General features: G+C 45.7%; 1 protein-coding gene across 1 annotated transcript; it reads left to right on the top strand.

Annotated features, from left to right (window-relative positions):
* Positions 1–4509: 4509 nt before the first annotated feature.
* Positions 4510–23428, top strand: HDHD5 (haloacid dehalogenase like hydrolase domain containing 5). The gene is made up of 8 exons (XM_039250023.1): positions 4510–4670; positions 9918–10121; positions 11711–11823; positions 13643–13736; positions 15018–15051; positions 16552–16726; positions 21401–21589; positions 22547–23428. Exons 1-8 carry the CDS (start codon positions 4545–4547, stop codon positions 22878–22880), a joined length of 1269 nt encoding a protein of 422 aa, XP_039105954.1. The 5' UTR covers positions 4510–4544; the 3' UTR covers positions 22881–23428.
* Positions 23429–26112: the final 2684 nt, after the last annotated feature.

Here is a 26112-nt window from a genome sequence, read left to right as displayed (position 1 = left end):
GCCCCTGGAGCCTCCCTACCTCATGGGTGGCCAGTTAGTCTACTAATTGCCAGGGGTTCTAGTCTGGATCCAGTGGGGATAGAGGCTCTAAGCGTAAGTCCATAAATGCTCCTCACTTTCCTGCTTAAATATGACTCCATTGAAAAACAGACAAGGGAGAGATGGAGTAAATATCAGATTTATTACTGTTAAAAGCCTGTTGGAGAACATGGCTTATTTGGGAGACTAAATGGTCTTGCTACCCCTGTATCCTTGAATCACATGAATCTCGAGGTCACTGGCACAAATGTAAAACCCAGCCCTCCTCACTACAGGGGCAGGCTGGAACACCAGGTCCCATTGATGAGCTGGCTCCCGAAAGGGAGAAAGGAGAAAGTCACATGCACCTAGTTCTTTCTTACAAGCCCACCCATCAGGTAAGTCATGTGCCCTCTGGCCCAGGTGAAGAGAGGCTAGTAGTGTTGTTAACAGAAGTTGTTTCTTCAGGGAAACATGAGGAGAAGGGAATAGGTATCATTCCCCAGCAGAGATGAACACAAAATTCTCCCTCAACAAAACTGGGTGGGACCTGGGGAAAGCTGTGTGTGTGTGTGTATGTTTCCCCTATTCTCTGCTCCCCATCCTCCACTCGCTTTCTTTCAGCCACAGCATTCCAGCCCTTCCTCAGCTAGGCACCCATGAATTCTGTTTTGTTTTTTTTCTTTTGTCTGCTTCCTAGTATGAGGCATAAAATGCCAATTTCCTTTATCCCCCCTTTTTAAAAACGTTTTTTTAACTGTTTATTTTTTGAGAGAGAGAGAGAGAGCGAGAGAGTGTTTGCTCAAGCAGGTGAGGGCAATAGAGAGAAAGGGGGACACAGACTGTGAAGCTGGCTCCAGGCTCTGAGTTGTCAGCACAGAGCCTGATTCAGGGCTTAAACCCACGAACCATGAGATCAAGACCTGAGCCAAAGTCAGATACTTTACTGACTGAGCTACCCAGGCAACCCCCTTTATTCCCTTTTTATGTGGGAAAGGACACCTCTATTTTTAACCAGGTACAAAGCTACATTTTTCAACTTTCTTTGACACTAGGTGTGGCCATGTGATAAAGCTTTGGCAAGTGAGATATATGCAGATGTGATGTACAGGCACACCTGGGAGACATGGCAAGTTCAGTTCCAGACCACTGAAACAAAGTGAATACCACAATAAAGCAAGTCAAGTAAATTTTTTGGTTTCCAGTGCATTTAAAGTTATGTTTATACTATATGGTAGTCTACTAAGTGTGCAGTAGCATTATGTCTAAAAAACCCCTGATATACGATAATTTAAAAATAGTTTATTGCTACAAATGCCCACCGTCATCTGAGCTTTCAGCAAGTCATAATCACTGATCACAGATCACCATAACGATATAATAATAATATTTTTGAAATATTGCAAGAATTACCAAAATGTGACACAGAGACATGATGTAAGCAAACGCTGTTGTAAAAATGGCACTGATAGACTTTCTCGAAGCAGGGTGGCCACACACCTTCAATCTGTAGAAAATGCATTATCTGGGGGTGCCTGGGTGGCTCAGGTGGTTGAGCGTCTGACTCTTGACATCAGCTCAGGTAGTGATCTCACAGTCATGGGATTGAGTGTTGCATCAGGCTCTGGGCTGTCAGCACAGAGCTTGGGATCCTCTCTCTCCCTCTCTCTCTGCCCCTTCCTTGTTTGTGCTCTTTCTCTCTCGAAATAAATAAACATTTTATAAAAATGCATTATCTGTGAAGTGCAGTAGAGTGAGGTATGCCTGTGTAAGACTTTTGGAAATTGTACCTGGAAGGAGATGGCATATCCTTTTTTGCCAGGAAAAATCCCTGATGCCTGGAATGTGAACATAATATCTGGGCTTGAGCAGTTATCTTGGACCATGAAGTGGAAGCTGTGCAGTGAAGATAGTAAAGGAGCAAAACAGGAGCCTGGGTAGCTAAGAAGTTGGCGGAGTCACAATACCAAGCCTCGTTGTTCTTTCCCAACTTTGTTTATATGAAAGAAACAAATTTATATCTTATTTAAGCCACTAGTCTTTGGAAGTTTCTGTTACTTGTAGCCAATCCTAGTTCTAACTAACACAAAGTATGTGCATAGATATGAGCAGGCTCATGCACACACATGTACATACAAACATATATGGGCATATGTTAATAGGGACAGCAGGAGTATGGATATTCATTCATTTGCCTTCTATTAATTGAACACCCATCAGGTGCAGGTTGCCACGATAGGACCTATGAGGAAGACAAAGGTGAATCAGAGAGGCATCCTGCTCTCAAGGATTTTTCTTTTAAAAAAATTTTTTTTATGTTTATTTATTTTTGAGACAGAGAGAAACAGAGCATGAGTGGTGGAGGGGCAGAAAGAGAGGGAGACACAGAATCTAACTGACGCGGGGCTCAAACCCCTGAACCGTGAGATCATGACCTGAGCCAAAGTGGGATGCCTAACCAACTGAGCCACTCAGGGGTCCCTCAAGTAGTTTTCTTAATCTTTTCTGGCTTACGAACTCCTAGAGAAACTAAGGAAGATTTATCAATATTGAAATGCACATACACACAAACATAGAGTATTAATTACAGTAGCCATATTGGAATCTCCCAGATATACGTGTTTTGACACCTTTCCTGAAACAAACCAGGCTACGTCTGATTCCTGCTACAGATGGCTATAGTTTTATGGGGTTCGGTGCACAGCTGGGGAAGATTGAAAGCAAGGCAGATCCAGATCCAGAACATAGTGACCCACCTCTGGAGATGGGATAGCTGTGATTATGATACAATTGCGATCATCAAGTGTCTTAGTTATCTATTGCTGTGCAATAACTTACCCCCAAATTTACTGACTCAAACAACAAACACTTATTATTTCCTAGTTTTGAGGGTTAGAAATTCAAGAGTGACTTGGCTGTGTAGTTTCGTCTTTGGGTTGTTCATGAAGTTTTGGCCAAGATGTCCATGACAGTTGGAGGGTCTGCCTGAAAGATGGCTTTCTCACATGACTATTGGTAGGGGGCTTCAGGTCTTTATCCTGTGGGCCTCTCCAGAGAGCTGGCTTGAGTGTCTTCAAGATACGTATTTGACTTCCTTAGAATGAATGAGCTAAACAAGGACAAAGTAGAAGCCACAATATCTTTTAGGGCCTAGCCTTGACAATCACAGTGTTACTTCAACTTCATTTTATTTACTTATTTATATTTATGCATGCTTCATTTTATTTATTAAAAATGAGTTATTTCCAGTCCACACTCAATAGGAGTGGAATAAACACCTTTTTGGAAGAGAATTGTCAAATAAACTGTGGACATATTTTAAAATCATTACACCAAGGAACCTTGTACCTGCTAAAACAGTTTCTAGGTAGTTTAATAGCAGGAAGAGATTAGGAACATTTTAATCTTGGAAAGCCATGTCCCTTGTCAGAGTTTATAAATTGGGCTATTATAGTTTTGGTTAATGTGAATCAGTCTGCCAGGTGCTGTTCAGTTGCACCTGAACTGACAAAATTAAGATCCTGGCCTTCAAAGTTGAGGATCAAAGGGTATTGCTAACTAACTTCTGAGTTAGCACAGTCTCTGTCCATCCCTGACGCCTACCTTGTTTCCTCTTACATAGTGCTAAATACATTGTAGACTCAGCCATTCTTGGTAGAACTATATCCAGGGACAGGTCAAAGGTCTAAAAGGGCGCGCCTTATACATTTCAAATGGTGGAAAGAGCCGTGCTCAAAAGCAAAGGTGTTCGCTTAGTTATCTGACCCTTTTTGGGGACAGTTCTTTTCTCCCTTGTATTCTAGTCCTGATTCAACCTCCCTACAAAGTGTGAGTTTGCAGGATTATATATGCATATAGTCTCCCCAGGAATTAGCACAGAGCCGGGCAGGAAGGAGGGCCATAGTGAATATTTACTGAAAGACTACAAGAGCGAATAATTGGTATCCTACAAGCATTCCTTGATTGGAGTTCAGGGGACTTGGACATCAAAAGAAAACTTTGCCTCCTCCTCCCCCTTGCACATAAGGATTGGTCCCTCCACAGTTCTTCTTCTCTCATGAAGTCACGGAGGGTTGAGGGAGCTGGGATTTCAGTTTGAAATGCATGTTCCAGGAAGTCCGCAGGTACATAGCCGGTTCATGTGGGTCTGCTCACCGCAAGTGTTCTTCTACTAAGCGGCCAGACCTTGCCTGCGCCTCTTCGCTCCAACAGAACCCCAGGCCCGGCCCGCGGGGCAAGAACGGTCTGCACTTGACCGAGTCCCGGCCCCGACCCCTGCCACGCCCCACCCCCTGCTCGACCCCGTGCCTTGCTCGACTCAGAACCCAGTCAGACCCCTAGCCCCAACTGGCTCGCGCCCTGCCGGCCTTCCAGATACGGACTCAGGACTACAACTCCCGAGATGCCCCGGGCGCCCACCGGCCCGAGAGCTCTCCGGCCGCTGATTGGCTGCGCGGCGGGGACGTGGGCGGGGGCGACCGCGGGCCGCGGAGAACTGTCTGCACGTGCGCGCGACGGGCGGCCGGATGGCTGTGTTCCGCAGCCTAGCTGGGGTCCGTGCGGTGCCGGGGCTCTGGTGGGGGGCGGCGCGCGCGGCGGCGGGGCTCCGGGGCCGCTGCCCCGGAAGAGGCTACGCCGCGGACCCGGCACAGGTGAGAACGCCCAGGTTCCCACCGAGCAGGTCCTCAGGGCTGGGGTGGGGCTGGAGCCGCCGGGAAGGAGTGGCCGCCGGCCGGGCAGCTCAGGCATCCCCCCGGCCTCCTGGGAAATGGCCTTGACTAGGCCACTGACCTCGGTGCGCTTCGTTCTTTCCCAGAGCACGAGTGTCCCCGGCGTGTCCTGCCTCCCCTTCAGTCAGGGGATTTACTGTGCCTTCGGCCTGAAAGAAAAGTTACTCCCGCTAGAGAATGAACAGAACAAACCCCAAACGCACCCCAGGATTGTTTCTGGGCCGTTCGCCGCTTTCGTCTCCAAAGTTATCCGGCAGTTTGTGTGTTCCTATTTCCCTGGTCAGGGTGTGATTCTTGCACTTTCTTTGTGATTTTTCAGGATGAGAATCTTTCGGTTTTGATTTTTCACCTACATTTGAAAGAGATTTGGGGACTCGCGATAGATTCCCCTCGGGGACCCGACCGTATAGACGGACAGCCCAGAGATAAATGTGGGTTTTGTGTGAGCTTTTTACTTTGGTCCGGTTCGCTTGTGGGCCTTGCTTATAATGAGCCTCAGTTACGTGCAGAGTTTAAGGGAAGAGAACTGGCACAGGGGACCTGATTTGTGCCGCTGCTTTAGTGATAATTCTCTGAACAACTTTGGGGGTAGACATAACCCTATAGTAAGGAAGCTGAAGCTTGGAGTCAAGTTTTTAAGTGCTTTTATTTTGTAAGGTCAAACAGCTGGAGGACAACTCTGCCAGAACACTATTAAGCCAAACCGATCTGTCGCCCTCATTTCCCCCTGGGCCATTTGTCTTTTTTAAGAGGATCACTTCGTTTTCTAAAATCACAGTTTCTGTATGTAATGATGATAAGGTACATTTATATAGTGCTTTCACGGTAACTCTGATAAATAAAATAATTATTTTTAAAAACAGCACTTTGTGCCACACACTTGACAATTACTATTTTATACGATTTTTATAACTCTATGAGGTAAGTACTGTTATTCCATTTATAGATGGAGAAACTGAAGCACAGAGAGGTTAAGCAACTTGCTCAAGGGTGTATAGCTGGTAAGTGGCAGAATTCGGAATCCAGGGCAGTCTGGTGCCAGAGTCCTAGGTCTTAAGAGCTACATTATCACTGTTCTTAGTTTTGCATATGGAGCAGCTAAGAGTCAAAGAGTTAAGTGACTTGACTAGTATCACAGAGCTAAAAGTGAGAATATTTTGGGTAAAGGACAGAAGGTAAAAATGCCGTCAATTATAATGATTGTATTGACTCTAGCATCTTTGCAGGTGCTTTTTCTGAGTGACATTCTGATAGAGTAGAAAAAGGGAAGAAAGGGATGTAGCGTCACCCAGCATTTCAGAGTACTAGCTTTAGAACTGAATCCTGCCAGTACTGTTTACTGAATGACTTAAGGCAAGTTACTTCGCTTCCTAAGCTTCAATTTCTCCTGTGTATTGAGGATGTTACTTACCATGCAGTGTTTTTGTGAGAATATCTGTAGGGTACTTTTTTGTGATATATGTAGGGTACTTTGCACAGTGACTGGCACATAATAAGTTCTCTTAAATGTGGAAATGGTTGGAGTAGACGACAGCTCTAATGCTGTTGTTGAAAACATACCAAACTAATTCCACGTAAGAAGCAAAAATATAAAGAAACATCTTAGTAGTCCCTTCACTTCAAAGTAATCTTAAAACCACAAATTTTGTGCGCCTGGGTGGCTCAGTCGGTTAAGCGTCTGACTTTGGCTCAGGTCATGATCCTCTGGTCCATGAGTTCAAGCCCTGCATTGGGCTCTATGCTTACAGCTCAGATTCAGGATTCTGTGTCTCCCTCTCCCTCTGCCCCTCCCCTGCTCTTGCTCTGTTTCTGTCTCTCTCAAAAATAAACATTAAATTAAAAAAAAAAAAAAAAAAAGCCAAACCACACATTTATCAGTGCCACAGATAGGAACTTTAGGATTTGGCCTAATACCCGGGACAAACCAAACCAAACAAAACAATATAACCAAGTGATCTAGAAGAAAAACCAGAATACAGATACAGAAAAGAATGAAAAGAAAAATGAAAAAACAAGTCTCTTTTGCTAGATAACTTCACTTAAAAAATTTAATCAACTTTATTTTTTAGAGAAGTTTTAGGTTTACAGGAAAATTGAACAGAAACTGTAGAGAACTCTTATATATACTCTCTCTTCCCCTAGTTTCTTGTGTCATTAATATCTGGGTGTTAGTGTGGCACATTTGTTACAATTGACGTGTACCTTCACTCTCTTGTTCCTGGGTGCCTGGTTTCTCTGTGAACATTCACCTGAGGGTTGGAGGTGTATAATTACTCATTAATAGAGTTAGAGATGAAGGAGCCTTAAGGATATAGCTAAGTTATCCTGAAAACCATCCTGTTCTAAGTAGCAGGGGCTGTGGATTCTTACTTCTATGAGAGCAAATTTTGTGGCTGTTTAGGATATGGCCATTAAAACTGTGTGTGGTTAAATTTTGTAGCCATCAGCACAAATGAGACACTTTATTTTTTTAACTACGTAAGTTTTCAAAAATCCAAAAACAATAATATTATGAACCCATATAACCATCTCCCATACTTAGCAGTTAGTGACATTTTGCCACACGTGCTTTGCTTGTGTCCCTCCCCACTTCTTTCCAGCTTTAAGATTTTATTTTTTTATTTTTTTAATTTTTCCAGCTGTAAGATTTTAAAATGAATTGCTGATTTCTTGTCACTTTACCCTCAAATTCTGTGTGTACCTCTAAGAAAATGACATTTTAAACGTAACTACAATGTTGTTATACCTAACAACATTAGTAATTCCTTAAAATCCTATCCTTTTTTTAAGTTTTTTTATTTGAGAGAGAGGAGGGGCAGAGCAAGAGGGAGAAGGAGAATCCCAAGCAGGCTTTGTGCTGTCAGTGTAGAGCCTTCTGCAGGGCTCGATCCCATGACTCAGATCATGACCTGAGCTGAATCAAGGGTTGGACATTTAAATGACTGAGCCACCCAAGCACCCCTAAAAAAATTTTTTTTCTTAAATAGTTTATTGTCAAGTTGGTTTCCATATAACACCCAGTGCTCATCCCAACAAGTGCCCTCCTCCATGCCCATCACCCCCCCTTCCCCTCCCCCCCACCCCCATCAGCCCTCAGTTTGTTCTCGGCATTCAAGAGGCTCTCATGGATTGCCTCCCTCCCTCTCCCCAACTATTTTTCCCCTTCTCCCCCATGGTCCTCCATTAAGTTCCTCCTAATCCTCCTATATGTGCAAACATATGGTATCTGTCCTTCTCTGCCTGACTTGTTTGGCTCAATAAAAAACTTTTTTTTAAGTAATCTCTTTCTTCAGTTTGGTGCTTGAGCTCATCAAGAGTCACATGCTCTATCAACTGAGCCAGCCAGGTGTCCAAGGAATGAATTAAAAAAATTTTTTTTTAATATTTTAAATTTATTTTTGAGAGTCAGAGAGAGACAGCGCAAGCAAGGGAGTGTCAGAGAGAGAGGGAGATACAGAATCCAAAGACAGGCTCTAGGCTTTGAGCTAGCTGTCAGCACAGAGCCTGACGTGGGGCTCTAACCCACGAACCGTGAGATCATGACCTGAGCTCAAGTCGGATGCTTAACTGACTGAGCCACCCAGGTGCCCCAAAGGAATGAATTTATTTAAAAAAAGAGTGTTCAGAGTGCCTGACTGACTCAGTAGGAAGAGCATGTGACTCTATCTCAGGGTTGTGAGTTCGAGCCCCAGGTTAGGTGTAGAGATTACTAAAAAAAATAAATAAACTTAAAAAGGACAATATTCTACTTTATAAGTCCCAAGAATTACATATTGAGAGATACCATTTTTTTTTTAACGTTTAAATTAACAGGATGTTTGGTAATTAAACTCTTTGATACATGTGAAAATTAGTATTGGCAAACATAAAGTACATTACCAGTGGCCATTAAAAAAATAATACATATTTTTATTTTTTAATTTTTTTAAGTTTATTTATCTTGAGAGAGAGAAAGAAAATGAGCAGGGGAGGGGGAGAATAAGAGGGACATAGAGGATATGAAGCAAGCTCTGTCCTGACAGCATGGCTTGAACTCATGAACTGTGAGATCCTGATCTGAGCTGAAGTCAGGTGCTGAACCGACTGAGCCACCCAGGTGCCCCTATTTTTATTTTATTTTAATATTTATTTATTTTTAAGAGAGAGAGAGAGCACAAGCAGGGAAGAGGCAGAGAGAGAGAGAAGGAGACAGAGAATCTAAAGCAGGCTCTAGGCTTCAAGCTGTCAGTGCAGAGCCCATTGTGTGGCTCAAAGTCATGAACTGTGAGAGATCATGACCTGGGCTGAAGTTGGATGCTTAACTGGCTGAGCCACCCAGGTGCCCCTGATACATGTTTTTAGAAGACAGTTTGTCACTAGGTGTTACATCATTAAAATGTTTGCACTCTTTTTTTTTTTAAGGTGATTTTATTTTATTTTTAAATGTTTATTTTTGAGAGGGGGTAGGGGCTGAGAGAGGGAGACAGAGGACCTGAAGCAGGCTCTGTACTGACAACAACAAGCCCGCTTGGGGCTTGAATTCCTGAATTGTGAGATTATGACTTGCGCCGAAGTCAGTCACAAGACAGGAAACAACACTAAGTGGAAGAAGGAGGCAGGAAACTTAAAATATTTTTTATATCATCAGTAGCAATTGAGTTTTTAAAAACTCTGTGTACATTGTAATAAAACAAAATTGTAAAGATGGTTATGAAAGCTGTTGTAACAGATAAAAGTATTTGAATGTCAAGCAAGAAGAACAGGATGCAAAATTGAAAGAAGAGTCTCTGACCATACCACCCTGACCGTGCCTGATCTCCTCTGATCTCCGAAGCCAAGCAGGGGCGGACCTGGTTAGTACTTGGATGGGAGACAAAGAAGAGATGAGATTGGTCATGTTAAAGTGCTGGGATGTTTTTGAATTTCTGTATTTTCCATTAAAAAAAATTCTTTTATATTAATTATGTGGAGGTAGTCTTAACCAAATAGTTCTATCCTTAAAAATACATGAGAGGGGACTAATTCGTTTTTATAGATATATTTGCCTTATCAAAAATCTCATGTCCTCATTTTCCGCTCAAAGCTTTAGGCAACCTGGGGATAATGTGGCGCACTGCTTTGTAAGAGTCATTTCCTTCTTCCCCTTTGCCTCTTGACTCATGCTGTGGTGATTTTCTTCCCTTTGTGCAGAACCCACCCACTTTTGGGTTCCTGTTGGACATTGATGGAGTGCTGGTGCGGGGTCACAGAGTGATCCCCGCTGCCCTGGAGGCATTCCGTAGGCTGGTGAACTCTCGTGGGCAGCTGCGGGTGCCCGTGGTCTTTGTCACAAATGCCGGGAACATCTTACAACAGAGCAAAGCTCAGGAGCTCTCAGCCCTGCTGGGGTTCAAGGTGAGGAGGCAGATGGAGACATGGAAGCCCGAAGACCATGTAGTCCCCCCCTTCCAACGTGACTAAGCTGCCTTTCCTGGGTTCGGGCATACTGTTGAGAAGCCTGTGGGCATGGCCAGTGGGTCAGTATTAGAAAATAACTTGAAGTTCAAGCTTAGACTCGTGAGTAGAGGCTCATCAGCATGGGCATTTTTTATGTATCATTTCACATTGAGCACAAAAATCCTGCCCATGGATTTGATAGTTTCAGTCTGCTGTCTTTGTATCCATTTCTTTTCTGGGCACCAGGGTTGTCTCTTTTGGACTGTCAGCCCCTGGAAAGCAAGGGTTCCCCTTTTACTAAATCTCTGCATAGCAAGTGGCACTTGTTTCTCATAAATAAGGTGCACACAGCTGAGTGAGCGCTGTCCCCCAGAAGCAGTCCTTCTTTGCCCACTTGGAACTCCACACGGTATATCAACGTTGACACATCCTTTGTTAAGGGTGGATTTAGTTTTTGGAAACAGCCCTTTGGAACCAAAAGAGTAAATAAAGTGCCGGATCGACTGGGTAACACTGCTTGGGGCTGAATATAGAGCAAAGGAGTGCAACTGGTTCCCTTCTGTGGCTTCCAGAGAAGGTTCCAAAAACATTGTGAATATTGGCCGCGTTGTTGGAGTTCTTACTATATAAATGTTAAGCTAAGTCTTTTTTTTTTTTTTTTAATTTTTTAAATAATTTATTTATTTTTGAGACCGAGAGAACACGAGCGGGGTAGGGGCAGAGAGAGAGGGAGACACAGAATCTGAAACAGGCTCCAGGCTCTGAGCTGCCAGTACAACCTGATGTGGGGCTTGAACCCATGAACCGCGAGATCATGACCTGAGCCGAAGTCGGACGCTTAACCGACTGAGCCACCTAGCTGCTCCAAGAAGCTAAAGCTTTTTTTTTTTTTTTTTTTTTTTTTTTTTTTTTTTTTTTTTTTTTTTTTTTTTTTTTTTTTTTTTTGTGTGTGTTTTTTTGTGTTTTTTTTTTTTAATTTATTTCTGAGAGAGAGAGAGAGAGAGACAGTGTGAGCAGGGGAGGGTCAGAGAGAGAGGGAGACACAGAATTCGAAGCAGGCTCCAGGCTCTGAGCTGGCAGTCAGCACAGAGCCCAATGCAGGGCTCGAACCCATGAACCATGAGATCGTGACCTGAGCTGAAGTTGGACGCTTAACTGACTGAACCACCCAGGCGCCCCACTAAAGCTTTAAGTAGAACTGAAAACAGAAAGTCAGAGGCAGATTTCTGTGATGATGACAAAGAACATGCACATAAATCCTGTGGTCTCCAGTTGGAGGAACTGAGCAGAACAGGTTTGGTGAGTGGTCAGAACCCATGACTGATGGCATTTCCTGCTTGTTTCTTTTCTGTGGCAAGAGCCAAAGTAGGTTCTTCTCACACCTCTTGTGTAGTGTCTAGAAGTGTCAGGTGCCGGAAGAGGCTGCCCCGCTTTTTTTCTGGGCAGATTTTTTTCCTTTCTAAGTAAAAAGCCACCTGTCTCCCCATTATTTTCCCTCAGCTGTTGTGTCACCTCTGCTTTCCTCTGTCTTTTGGCTGTCCCTACAGGTGGAGCCAGACCAAGTCATTCTCTCTCACAGCCCCATGAAGCTCTTCTCCCAATACCACAACAAGCGGATGCTGGTGTCTGGGCAGGGGCCCCTGGTGGAAAATGCCCGAGTGTATCCTTTTGGTGATTCTTGCTCTGGCTGAAGAGGAAGGAACAGGACTGGAGGTTTCCTCCCATGGCTGAGGGGGGACCGTAGTGAGGTGTGCTGGCTGCGTGGTGCCAGAGCTTACGGGATATGTGGTAAGCTCTGGAGGGAGGGGCGATGGCTCCAGGTACGGCTAGTCCTGGTCCCCGGTAGTTTCCGAAAGCCAGCCCACTGCATTGGAATCTGCTGGGGAGCTTAAAATACAGATTCTTGGGGCGCCTGGGTGGCTCAGTCAGTTAAGCATCTGACTTCGGCTTAGATCATGATCTCACAATTTGTGGGGTCGAGCCCTGCATCAGTCTCTATGCTGACAGCTCAGAGCCTGGGAGGAGCCTGCTTCTCAGATTCTGTGTCTCCCTCTCTCTCTCTCTCTCTGCCCCTCCCCTGCTCATGCTCTCTCTTTCTCTCTCTCAAAAATAAATAAACTTAAAAAAAATCACAGATTCTTGGTTCACTAGGTCTGAGATAAAAACCAGCAATCTGTATGTTGAAAGAGAAAGCTGTAATTAGGGCTGGGAACCCCTGCGCTAGCACCATTCCCTGGGGTGGGTGCTCAGTCAGCTTATCAACTAATATTATCTACAGTGAACTGTTTGGGTGTGTGCACAGTCAGGCGGCAGAAGACTTGCTCCCTGTTCTCAAGTGGCTTCCTTATTTGCTTGTTCTGCGAACCTGTGTTGAGCACTTGCTGTGTACCAGCCCTGTGCCGCGCGCTCTGTAGGGGAAGGGGGCCACGAGAAGCACATGGGACTGTGTGTTCCTCAAAGGGTTCATGATGGAGGAGGCAGGAGTTGCACACCCACAAAGGATGCAGGAGTGTTTGGGATGACCTAGGATTGAAGACTAAAGAGCATAGTACAGGTTCTCAGAGTCACCAGTGGTGGGAAGGGAGCACCTGGGAGTGTGAATGGTGGCTTCACGGAGGGATGTGGCTGTGCCACAGGACATGGTTACAGTTTCCCGTGCAGGGAAGGAGCTGAGGAGGCTGGAGAGAGCAGGGAAGATGCGGATCCCCGAAGCAAGAGATTGGGTTGGAGCAGGGTGGGGAATAAGAACAGAAGGAGTGGGGTCTTGGAAAGGAAATCTCAGAAGTAAGGGCAAGAGGCCAGCGAACTTACTTATTTATGTGGGCGGGGGAGTCATTGCAGGAGTGGCCGCTAATAGGGTGATCTGTTGGAAGCATTTGCGGGAGATGCATTCTGAAAGTAATCTGAAACCATGCCCAGTTAAGATTTTAAGAGGGACTTGAGGACAAGAAAATGGAGGCAGGTCTAGGAGAGACGAGGTTGGTTGGCACTGGCTTTCCACTCATGGCCTCCCCGTGCTGTCCAAAACTGGCTCCTCCTCAAGAGTTAGCTTGAGTCTGATGCCTAGACTCTGCCTGGCGACCGGCCCACTGAGGAGTTTCCTCTTTGGAACTCAACACAATGTGGCAGTACTGTTCACGGAGGGCTGGTTTAGATGGGCCCTGGCACGTGGTGAGCTTAAGACCAGACATTCTTGTACGCTTTTGTGCCCTGGAGGTGCCCAGCATAGGACCCGCACCGAGTGTGCCCAGTGACCGCCGATGCGTCGCTGTGATGGTGTGCATCCCTGCTCTGCCTGTGCTGTCGCGGCCTGTCCTCCAGGACTGCTGTCGGCTTTGCCGGGCTGTGTCTGGGCCTCTCACTGGTTTACTCCTGTCTGGGGATTGGATGGACTAGTTTGGTTGGGACTGTGTTGGTTCCCCTCACCCTAAGGGCATCTCCCAGAACTGTCCAGCTTTGCTTCCCTGATCTTGCTGTAGACTGGGCTTCGAGAATGTGGTTACTGTGGACGAGCTGCGGATGGCCTTTCCTGTGCTTGACATGGTGGATCTCCAGCGGCGGCCGAAGACCACGGTAATAATGAGCATGCTCCTGGGTGTCTCGTGTTTAGTTTTGTCCTCTATTCCCCACATGGGTTCCTCTTACCAGCCTTGCAACCCCTCCCACTAAGAGCTTCATCTTGTCCACCTTTTGTTCCCCAGATTCACAAGGATGGCCCAGAGGAGCAACAGACTCCTAAGGGCTTTCCTTTCTGCATTGTTTGTACTTAGCTGAGAACCCCTTTCAAAGCCCTAGCATCTCCAGTGAGGAGTTTTATATTTTACCAGCTGGCTTTCTGAGTGTTGCTTGGGAGAATCATTAACCTTTGTGAAATTCATCATTGCTGCTACTTTATCCGGAAGCTTGCTATGGAGAGTTGTCCTTATGAGAGACAGCTTGCTAGTAAAAGTAACTGGCAATTCTGAGTATGCCCATGTTCCTTTTGGATTTGGCTCCTATTTGAACCACTGGCGTGACTTCTTATCTCTCTGATCGCTAGTCACGGAGCCTCTCATTGATCTTTTAGAGTATGACTGCCTGGCCCTTGATGGCCTTTGGCCCCGTGTTACTCATGTGAACACTGTGTCATATGGCCTGCAGTTTAAGTCAACCCACTGTCAAAATGTGGAGAAATGCAGTTATAAACAGACAAGCTTAACTTTTGTTTATGTAGCCTTAGTCCTTTCTCTAGGACTTTCTGATTGAATAGAGCACTTCATTGCCTTTGAAAGCTTTCTCCTAGGACCCTGCAAATTATATGGAGAACTAGAATGTCAGAGTTGGAACAGATCTTAGAGCAGCTCACAGACTGAGCCCTACATGGAAGAAGGGACCTGCCCCAGGTCACATAGCTGGTTAGTAGTAGAGCCAGGACTGATGGTCTAGGGAAGGAACGGACCCCAGGAGATTGGTAAAGTGAAGACTCCTACCTCCCCATCTCATATCAAGAGAAATGGTCCATCATGCCCTAATGGCCTCCCTTTTCTCCATAGGCTTACTGTCATCTTAGCTACCTGATTCTAGACTCTTGCTTGGCCTATAACTTACCGCCTGTCCTCACTGGAGAAGGAGAGCTGACTAGCTCCCTCAGCCTGTTCTGTGGTAGCCCTGCTCCTTCTCTGTTTACTTTTCTTTGTAAATTTTGTTCCTCAGTCCTATCTGGCTTCTCTTTGGCTTGGACTAGGCCATGGAGACGGTCTTTGATCTGTCTAAAGTGTGTCTTTCCTCCGGCTACTCCCTGAAACTGGTTGTGTGGTTGCCTGGTAGTGGACTGTGACTGTGGCATTGATGGGCCTATTCTTTGTCTCTTGGCAGCCCCTTCTAAGGAACGACTTCCCTGCCATTGAAGGTAACGAGGTCCTGTGCTGGGATAGGCATGGCTCTGGGTGCTTCTCCTTTTGGCCCTCCAGGCTGTCCTCGTGCGGCTGTGTGCCTACACACCAGTAGGGTGCCTGGGGGTGTTGGACATCAGGTCATCTGTGTTCTAGTCTCAGATCTGCCACTCACTACCTCTGAGGCATTTGTTTTTAATCTTTCTTTCCCCATATCACCTGCCTTATTATTTCGGAAAAATTGTTAAGTGTAGAAAATCTTAGCGTGGAAGGGCCCCCAGAGGTTATCTAAACCAGTGTTTCACAGCTCCATTAAACCCAGTTCTCCCTTGTGTAACAAAAATATCGTAATGTCCTCTTTACTACCCTGCAGGGAACTTCACTGATACTGTATATTAGCTGAATACATACTGTATATTAAAAATTAACTAGTTCAATATAAAGTCCTAATTGGTTTTTTGTTTTTTAGTTTATTTTGAGAGAGAGAGAGCGTGCATGAGTCAGGGAGGGGCAGAGAGAGAAGGAGGGAGACAGAATCTAGCATTCCTGGCCCGCTTCCATGATCCCTTGCCATGATCATGACAATTGAAATACACCCTCCAGGGGTGCCTGGGTGACTTACTTAAGAAACTGACTTCTGCTTAGGTCATGATCTCACAGTTCATGGGTTCAAGCTCTGCGTCAGGCTCTGTGCTGACAGCTCAGAGCCTGGAGCCTGCTTTGGAATCTGTGTCTCCCTCTCTCTCTGCCCCTCTCCTGCTCACGCTCTGTCTTTCTCTCGAAAATAATAAATAAACATAATAAATAAATAAAATACACCCTCCAGTTTCTAGAACACCTCCCTAGGAGGCAGTACTCCCCCATTGAGATCACTGGTTTTGTTCAGTCACTGGCCTTGTAGCTGATATTGGCAGCTACCATTTGCTGAGTGCTGTGTGTCCAGCATGGGTTAAGTGCTTTATTATTATATCATTTTTATCCTAAACAATAATAGGTATTGTTATTATATAGTTGGGAAAGTCAAGGCTTAAAGAAGGTAAATAACTTGCCCACAGTCACAGAGGAAAATTGACAGGGATTTGGAATGTGGTCTGTGTCACTCTGGATCCCCCTCTCCTAGCTGTTGGGTTTACAGGCCTCTGGGGCTCAGAGAGAAGCGGCTGAGGAAGGTGAGTCCTTTGCCATGTACTTGTGAGTAAGGTGGTCAAGGGAGTATTAGTCAACAGGAGGAAGTAGACCTGAGACTTGGCTGCTGGTTTTCTTTGTTTTCACCTCTTCTGCGAATACAAGTGAAAATGAGAGTCCTTCTTGGATCATGGGCTTTGTTCACCTTGGATGAATGGGTGAGTGGCTCTTTGAAGGCTGGCACTGGGAACTATGCCCTTGCAGGGGTGTGTACTATGGAGGAAGAGCTTGTGGTTGGGTGGTGCCAGCTGGCATCAGCTGGCCTCCCTCAGGAGAGGGAGTACCCTCAGAGTGCCCTGCAACCCTCACCTCCATGCCTTTACTCTTTGAAGGGATACTCCTCCTTGGAGAGCCTGTCCGCTGGGAGACAAGCCTGCAGCTCATCATGGATGTCCTTCTCAGCAATGGGAACCCTGGGACTGGTCTGGCGACAGCCCCCTATCCCCATCTTCCTGTCCTGGCCAGCAACATGGATCTCCTTTGGATGGCTGAAGCCAGGATGCCCAGGTGAGGACACAGTGTCTGAGCTTGGCTGTGGTGTCCACTGCCAGCTGTTGCCTGGGAGGTCCTGCTGACAGCTTTCTACCATCATTCTGGTACTCTGGGCGGTCAGACCCCTGCCTGAGTAGACCTTGTATTTGCCACAGAAACTTGATCTTCTGGGAGGATTTTCAAGGGGTCACTTCTAATTATTAAATGAGAAGTATAGCTTACTGAGCACTGAAGATATGTTGAGATGATCTTTTTTTTTTTTTTTTTAATTTTTTTTTAATTTATTTATTTCTAGGAGAGAGAGAGCAAGCGTGAGCAGGGGAGGGTCAGAGAGAGAGGGAGCCACAGACTGAAACAGGCTCCAGGCTCTGAGCTGGCAGTCAGCACAGAGCCCGGCGCGGGGCTCGAACCCACGAACCGCGAGATCATGACCTAAGCGAAAGTCGGACGCTTAACCGACTAAGCCACCCAGGCGCCCCATGTTGAGATGATCTTTAATGCATGGCCTTTGCCCTCCAGAATCTTAACAGAACATGTTTTTTTTTGTTTTGTTTTGTTTTTTTTTTAAGTTTATATATTTTATTTTCAGAGAGAGAGAGAGAGGCAGAGAGGGAGGGAGAATCCCAAGCAGGCTCCGCACTGTCAGCCCAGAGCCTCATGTGGGGCTTGAACTCACAAACTGTGAGATCATGACCTGAGCCGAAATCAAGAGTCCGATACTTAACCAACTGAGCAACCCAAATGCCCCTTTTTTAAGGTTTTTTTTAAAGTAATCTCTGTCTCCAACGTGAGGATTAAACTCATGACCCCTGGATCAAGAGTTGTGTGCTCCACCGACTGAGCCAGCTGGGCACCCCCAGAGTATGTAATTTTTGCCTGTGGAACCCAAATGATGGATGACTTCGGAGGCCTAGCAGTGCAGTTGCTCCTTGCCCTGTCCCTGTAGCACGAGTTCTTTCGTTGTTTTCTCCTGCCCTTAAGATGTAAGGCAGAGGATGCAGTAATTATTCTGGTGTTATTTAGGCCAGAAAACTGAGACCCAGTGGTTGAGTGACTTTCTCAAAGGCACATTGATACTGAGCAGGCCCACGCTCCCTGCTCTGCTCTTTGAACCTTATGGACCTGTCCTTTTTGGAGGCTAAGCACAGTCTAGGCAGCCCTCTTTCTAACCCTTGAGGGCCTTCCTGGAAGGACAGCTATGGCTCCTGTATACTCTATGGCTGCTTCTATCTGCAGGCCCAAAGTCTAGAGTTTTCTCTCCCTGCTACTGATTCCCAGCACGCTCTGTGAGTGATCCATCAACAGAGGGCAGCAGGCCCAACACTTAATGCGACTGAAGTCATACCACTCACTAACTCCAAATGGGTATTACGGTGTTTCCTTGTTACTTTAAAAGATATATTTTTGCAGGGGCACTTGGGTGGCTCAACCAGTTAAGTATCTGACTCTTGATTTAGTCTCATGTCATGATCTCACAGTATGAGATTGAGCCCTGCATCGGGGCTCTCAGCTGAGTGTGGAACCTGCTTAGGATTCTCTCTCTCTCCCTCTCTCTCTCTCTCTCTCTGCCCTCCCCCACTTGTGCTTTCTCTTTCTTTCTCAAAATAAACATTTTAATTTTTTTCATTGTATTTATTTATTTATTTTTTTACAAATAGTTTATTGTCAAGTTGGTTTCCGTATAACAGCCAGTGCTCATCCCCACAAGTGCCCTCCTCCATGCCCATCTCCCCCCTCCCCCCCACACCCATCAGTCCTCAGTTTTTTCTCAGCTTTCAAGAGTCTCTCATAGTTTGCCTCTCTCCCCCTCCCCCACTGTTTCCCTCCTTCTTCTCCCCTGCGGTCCTCCATTAAGTTCCTCCTAATCCTCCTATACGTGCAGACATGGTATCTGTCCTTCTCTGCCTGACTTATTTCACTCAGTATAACACCCTCAAGGTCCATTCATGTTGCTACACATGGCCAGATTTCATTGTTTCTCATTGCCATGTAGTATTCCATCGTATAGATAAACCACATCTTCTTGATCCATTCATCTGTTGATGGACACTTAGACTCTTTCCATGTTTTGGCTATTGTTGAGAGTGCTGCTATGAACATTGGGGTACATGTACCCCTATGCATCAGCACTCCTGTATCCCTTGGGTAAATTCCTAGCAGTGCTATTGCTGGGTCCTAGGAGAGTTCAATTGTTAATTTTTTGAGGAACCTCCACACTGTTTTCCAAAGGGGCTGCACCAGTTTACATTCCCACCAACAGTGTAGGAGGGTGATAAATAAACATTTTTAAAAAGGTATATTTCTGCAGGCTGAGGTTAGATATTTTCTCTGAAGTATTCCTATCATTAGTGTTTGTTGACACTAGGTAAGAGGGGTTTGGTTATGTAGGCTGGAACTGAATAGCAAGGGGCAAATTTCAACTTATAAACCAGATTTGAGATTAATTTTCTTTTTTTTTCTTTTTTAATAGGTGTTTTTACTTATTTATTGAGAGAGAGAGCATGTGCAAGGAAGGGGCAGAGAGAAAGGAAGAGAGAGACTCCTAAGCAGGTTCTGCACTGTCGGTACAGAGCCTGACGTAGGGCTTGAACTCGTAAACTCTGAGATCATGCATGACCTGAGCTGAAACCAAGAATCCGATACTTAACCAACTGAGCCACCCAGGCACCCCGAGATTAATTTTCACTCAGTAATTTAAAAATCAAAAATACAATTTGTCACATAAATAAGTGACACGACACTGAAATACAACCTTATTTATTTGTTTTTAAATTATTATTTTTAAATTTTGGGGGTGCCTTTTTTAAATTTCCTTTTTTTAAATATAATTTATTGTCAAATTAGCTAATATACAGTGTGTACAGTGTACTCTTGGTTTTGGGGGTAGATTCCCATAGTTCATTGCTTAAATATAATACCCAGTGATCATCCCAACAAGTGCCCATCATCCATTTTCCCAGCCCCCATCAACCCTCAGTTTGTTCTCTGTATTTAAGAGTCTCTTATGGTTTGCCTCCCTCTTTGTAACTTTTTTTCCCTTCCCTTCCCCCATGGTCTTCTGTTAACTTTCTCAAGTTCCACATATGAACGAAAACATATGATATCTGTCTTTCTCTGACTGACTTATTTCACTTAGCATAATACCCTCCAGTTCCATCCACGTTGCAAATGGCAAAATTTCATTCTTATTGCCAAGTAGTATTGCATTGTATGGATATACCACATCTTTTTTTTTTTTTTTTTTTTTTTTTTTTTTTTTTTTTTTTTTTTTTTTTTTTTTTTTTTTTTTTATAACATTTATTTATTTTTGAGAGACACAGAGACAGAGCGTGAGCAGAGGAGGGCAGAGAGAGGGAGACACAGAATCCAAAGCAGGCTTCAGGCTCTGAGCTATCAGCACAGAACCTGACTTGGGGCTTGAACTTACAAACTGCAAGATCATGACCTGAGCCTAAGTAGGCCGCCCAACCAACTGAGCCACCCAGGCGCCCCTTACCATATCTTCTTTATCCGTTCATCGGTTGATAGACATTTGGGCTCTTTCCATATTTTGACTATTGTTAAAAGCACTGCTATAAACATTGGGGTAATATATGCCTCTGTGAATCAGCACTCTTGTATCCTTTGGATTAATTCCTAGCAGTGCTATTGCTGGGTCATAGGGAATTCTATTTTTAATTTTTTGAGGAACCTCCACACTTTTCCAAAATGGCTGTACCAGTTTGCATTCTCACCAACAGTGCAAGAGGGTTCCCATTTCTCCACATCCTCGCCAGCATCTATAGTCTCCTGAGTTGTTAATTCTAGCCACTGTGACTGGTGTGAGGTAGTTATCTCAGTGTGGTTTTGATTTGTGAAATACAACTTTAATATGTTGGACAGTATCTGTTAGGATTTGGTTTAGCAGCCAGGGATGAAAACTCAAAACAAAACTGTCTTAAACAAGATAGAATTTTTTTCTTTCTCACGTAAAAGAAGTATGGGGCAGGCAGTCCAGGGCTTGTGTGGAAGTCCCACCTATCTGGGACATAGACTCCCTCTGTCTTCCTGCTGTGCAGTCATTGGCTCTTCACAGCATAACCCAAAATGGCTGCCTGAATTCCAGCACGCAGCAGGAAGGAGTGAGGAAGAGTGAAACAGAGTGCCCTGTCCCCAGTTTTATACTTCCTAGGAGTTTGGCCCAGCACTTCTGATTTCGTTGACTCTTTGCCTGCAGCTTATTCACATGGCTGCTCACTTCGCTGCAGTGGAATCAAGGGAATACTTTTTACACCTGGTTGCACTATGGTGAGCTGCAAACTGACACTGAGAAAGAAGGGGAGGGTGGCCACCAGTAGTCTGCCGCAAATTTAAAGCTGAATTTAAACTTCGGTTTGTGGAGTCTTGACTGTCTGGGTTGTAATCCTAGCTCTGCCATGTTGGGCAAATTACTTAATCTCTGTGCCTCAGTCTCCTCACTGAATGATCCTGTGGTTATTCTGAGAGGTAAGTGTGATATGCTATCTCTAGTGCTTAGCAAATGTTAGCAGGTAACACGAGGTCATAAAAATAGGTAATGTCATTCTTACTAGAAGAAAGTTCACTTGGACCTGTCACCAGCAGGGCACTGCAGTGAAAGGTCGGTGTATAGGGTCCTGCCCAGAGCCCGTGAGGGGAGGCCAGAGCTGCTGAGTTCTCTTCTCTTGACAGGTTTGGCCATGGCACCTTTCTGCTGTGCCTGGAAACCATTTACCGGAAAATGACGGGCAAAGAGCTGCGATACGAGGGCCTGATGGGCAAACCCAGCGTCCTCACCTACCAGTATGCAGAGGACCTGATCAGGCAGCAGGCGGAGAGGCGGGGCTGGGAGGCCCCCATCCGCAAACTCTATGCTATTGGGTACGTGCTGCTCCAGCTCCTCATCCCTTTCTTTTTTTTTTTTTTTTTTTTTTTTTTTTTTTTTAACATTTATTTATTTTTGAGAGACACAGAGACAGAGCGTGAGCAGAGGAGGGCAGAGAGAGGGAGACACAGAATCCAAAGCAGGCTTCAGGCTCTGAGCTATCAGCACAGAACCTGACTTGGGGCTTGAACTTACAAACTGCAAGATCATGACCTGAGCCTAAGTAGGCCGCCCAACCAACTGAGCCACCCAGGCGCCCCTTACCATATCTTCTTTATCCGTTCATCGGTTGATAGACATTTGGGCTCTTTCCATATTTTGACTATTGTTAAAAGCACTGCTATAAACATTGGGGTAATATATGCCTCTGTGAATCAGCACTCTTGTATCCTTTGGATTAATTCCTAGCAGTGCTATTGCTGGGTCATAGGGAATTCTATTTTTAATTTTTTGAGGAACCTCCACACTTTTCCAAAATGGCTGTACCAGTTTGCATTCTCACCAACAGTGCAAGAGGGTTCCCATTTCTCCACATCCTCGCCAGCATCTATAGTCTCCTGAGTTGTTNTTTATATTTTTTATTTATTTCTAGGAGGGAGAGAGAGACAGCGTGAGCAGAGGAGGGTCAGAGAGAGAGGGAGACACAGACTCTGAAATAGGCTCCAGGCTCTGAGCTGGCAGTCAGCACAGAGCCCGATGCAGGGCTCGAACCCACGAACCGCGAGATCATGACCTAAGCGAAAGTCGGACGCTTAACCGACTAAGCCACCCAGGCGCCCCTCCTCATCCCTTTCAAGACTGCCCCTGCCCTTCCTTCCTTAGGTGCCCACACCCTTGTTTCCCTGTATCTAATGCACACTCGTCCCACAGCTGCCCTCTCCTGTCTTTGCCTTGTAACAGTGAACGGTGTTTTTTTTTCCTCTTTCCTTTTCCGGTATGGCTGCCCCTGCCAGTGATAATCCTATGTCTGATGTCTACGGTGCCAACCTGTTCCACAAGTACCTGCAGATGGCGAAGCATGATGGGCCGGAAGAGCAGGGGGCCAGTGGCTTGTGGAAGCAGCGACCCTCAGCAACTCAGAGCTGCGCCTCTATCCTGGTGTGCACGGGCGTGTACAATCCCAAGGGCGCGGATCCCTCCCAGCCTGCCCAGGGAACAGAGGAGGCTCCGTTCCACGGGCACCGGGACTTCAGCTTCAGCCCGGGGCTCATGGAGGCGTCCCATGTTGTGAACGATGTGAACGAGGCCGTGCAGCTAGTTTTCCACAAGGAGGGTTGGGTTTTGTAGTGAGGGCTGTGCTTTGGAGGCAAGGGGGCAGGAGGGGCCCTGGAGCTTTAAGGGAGTCCTCTTGACTAGCTTCTGGCCTGGATCACTGGGCATCAAGTCAGGGCTGCTTCCTGTGACACTTCCGCTGCCCCACAGGGTGTTATTAACTGGTCACTTGGAAGAAGACCCTAGCTTTTTCTCCTGCTAGGCAATAGCTACAGAATTGTATCTGGGTAGCATTTTGGGTACAACAAAATGTACAGGATTTTCTGGACTCAGTTCCTTCCTGATTCTCCTGGCATTCTGACCTCAGGCTAGTCCCTTTACCTCTGTGCCTCAGTTTCGTCTCTCATTTCAGTAGGGACTTCTGAAAAAGGGGGAAGTGGTAGGAAGTAATGTGGAAATTTCTGCAGAGCCTTGCCTGCATTGAAGGCACCACTGCGTGCCAGCAAGGTATGTTGCTAACACTAAGATACTGCTTTTTACTGTATTTTTAGCTTATTGCCCAGAGATTTTTGGGCTAATTTTTTTTAATTGAAATAATCATAATAAATATTCATTATGCTGTCTATTGTGAAGTGCTTCTTGGAATGTATTAGAAAGTCCTGTGGGGGAAGAATAGTGGGTGAGCAATGTGGGTGACCTTGAAGCAGAGATTGGTGCCATTTCGCTCCCATAAGGTGCTGATGTCTCTCCTTTCCTACCTCTGTTCTCCCTCCCATCACCAAGCCATTCCCGGCCTGCAAAGCCTTAGTCTGTCTAGGAACCAGTTATGCCCAGGCTTTGATGTATACTTGGCAACTTCTTTGATATGGAAAAGAAAGGATCTTGCTTATGGTTTGTTCTGAAAGAAGGAGCTTTTCCTGTGTGATCCTTGAAAGAATGTGTTTCTTATATTCCTCCCTCTAGGAGCAATCCAGTTTCACTTTCCATGGTCTGTGTCACTTGTGACCCTGTGTTTGCCAAATACCCTGTCATTTCTTGCCCTGTGTTACTTCAGCAGTCATTTGCATGTGACACAAAGCTGATCACTCCCTCTCCTCTTCTCAAAATTACCTTGCTGTGTCTGACTGACTCCCTGACCCTTTTGTTCGGTTGCCTGGTAGTCATTCAGAGGGGAGGGAACATAGGAGATTGAGAAGGAGTGGCCAGTGAAATAGTAGGGGAGTCACGAGTGCACGAGTGGGTATCTGGGAAGCTGAGTGAACACGTTTCACAAAGGAGGGAGTGATGAGCTGTGCTCACTCCAGAAGTATCAGAGCTTGGCTGTGTCCAAAGCTCAATGCAGTCTGACCTTACTCCTAGCACGCTGAGCAGCCCCCGCCCAAGACACAGCACTGAAGACAGCAGGCTGAAGACTCAGACTCATCTTTGCCTTCTCTCTCATCTCCTATGGCCGGTCCGTCAGCACATCCTGCAGCTTTGCCTTTAGAATGTGCCCAGAGTGTGAGTGCTTCCCAGCCTTCAGTGCCACCCTGCCCAGAGCGCTGGCTCCTCTGGCCTGCGTTGTTGCGGCAGTCTCCAGTCTGGCCTCCCTGCCTCCTCTCCTCCCTCCCCGCTGTTTTCCACTCAGCAGCCCAGAAACGAAATCCTAAGTTTGACCTCTTCTCAGATCAAAACCCTCCGTGACTTTTCGTCTCACTCAGAGCAAAAGTGCCCAGTCTTTACTGCAGCACAAATGCCTCTACATCCTTTTCTTTCCCCTTCCTGTTGTACAGCCCTGCTGGCTCCTTTGCCGTCCACCATACCCACCCCTGCCCCCGGGGCCTCTGCGCTGTGGTTCCCTCTGCCCTGCTTCCCCTGTCCACATGGCTCACTGCATCCCTTTCATTTCCCGTCATCGTTTCTTCCGTGTCTGGTGGGTATGTCCTCCCAAGGAAACTCCCAACTTCTGGTAACAAATAGCATTCGTACTTGCTTAGTTTTTTCCAGAGTCCTTATCACTCGTGACCTATATTTACTTCCCTTTTTTTTTTTTTTAAAGTTTATTGATTTATTTTGAGAGACAGTGTAGATGCACATACAAGTGGTGGAAGGGCAGAGAGAGAATCCCAAGCAGGCTCCGCACTGTCAGCACAGAGCCGGTTGTGGGGCTCAGACTCACAAATGTGAGGTCATGACCTGAGCTGAAATCAAGAATCAGACATTTAACTGACTGAGCCACCCAGGCACCCCCAGACATGGCTTACTTTTCTTTCTTCTTATTTGGGGATTATGGCAAAAGTGAAAAGAATAAGGGTCTTGGAGTCAGACAGACCTGGAATCAAATTCTAGCTGTCGCTCACTGACTATATGGCCTTGGGCAATTTTCTTCACTTCTCCAAGCTTCCATTTTCTCATCTGTAAAATTGGCATTGGCAATGTGTATGTCATAAATGAGCTATTTTAAGTACAGTACTGTATCATTTAGGATTTTCAGCTGCTTGTTACAGAAATCTGACTACAGTGGCTTGAACAAATAGGTGGTTATTTTTCTAAGTAATAGGTTCAGAGTAGGCATTTCAGGCTGAGGAAGAAGCTCAAGGGTGTCATCAAGCACTCAGGTGCTTGGCTTACCATCCTTAGCGTGTAGATTTGTCCAGTTGTGAGATGAGATTGCAAGATTGCAAGATTATACCTATAGGCCTCTCATCCACCTTCCAAGGAAGATGGAGAAAAAGGTGAAGACAAAGCAAGTGGAGCTCGATTCCTTTAAAAGAACTTTTCCAGATGTTCTACTTTAGGACTTCGGTTCTGTCTGGTTGACTACAGGTGATCACACGGGCTCTGGTAGCTATAAGGAGGCAGGGACAGGGCACACTGGTGCTCAAATGAAATCCAGGCCTGTCAGGAAGACCAGTAGAATGGATGTTGAATAGGCAACTAGCAGTACAACTCAAGCGTCTGGGACCCACAGCATTTAACTATATTTCTTCAAGTGCTCCGAGGAAGTGGGTAAAGCCCTGGCCTTGGAAGCACCTTGTCTAGCAGCCATCTGAGCTGCTGGGTTGGCTGGCAATCTTGCTAGGTGACATTTGCATGTCACTTAAACTTTTCCAAAGCATTGTAAGTTCAACATTGTTCATCCTACTTTGTTAGAGCCTCCTAAAGCCCCTAAGGAAGAGAGAATCCTTACCCCGTTTTTACAAAGGAAGGCACCAAGGCACTATTCTTTGATTTCAGAAACATATTTATTTAAGATGGGCTAGGTGACAAACACCATTCTAGGTGCCATAGCAATGGTCAGTCATTGGGAACAATACCTGTTCTGCTG

The sequence above is a fragment of the Hyaena hyaena genome, unplaced genomic scaffold (genome assembly GCF_003009895.1).
Source record: "Hyaena hyaena isolate Hyena2069 unplaced genomic scaffold, ASM300989v1 scaffold_368, whole genome shotgun sequence".
NCBI classification, from domain to species: Eukaryota; Metazoa; Chordata; class Mammalia; order Carnivora; family Hyaenidae; genus Hyaena; species Hyaena hyaena.
This window is presented reverse-complemented; position numbering and strand designations above follow the sequence as displayed.

Bases quoted from the DNA above. Each gene is read 5' to 3' on its own strand.
- HDHD5 (XM_039250023.1), top strand. From the start codon at position 4,545: ATGGCTGTGTTCCGCAGCCTAGCTGGGGTCCGTGCGGTGCCGGGGCTC. The intron at 13,737-15,017 runs GTAATAATGAGC...GTCTCTTGGCAG, and splicing joins AGCGGCGGCCGAAGACCACG to CCCCTTCTAAGGAACGACTT. The intron at 15,052-16,551 runs GTAACGAGGTCC...TACTCTTTGAAG, and splicing joins CGACTTCCCTGCCATTGAAG to GGATACTCCTCCTTGGAGAG.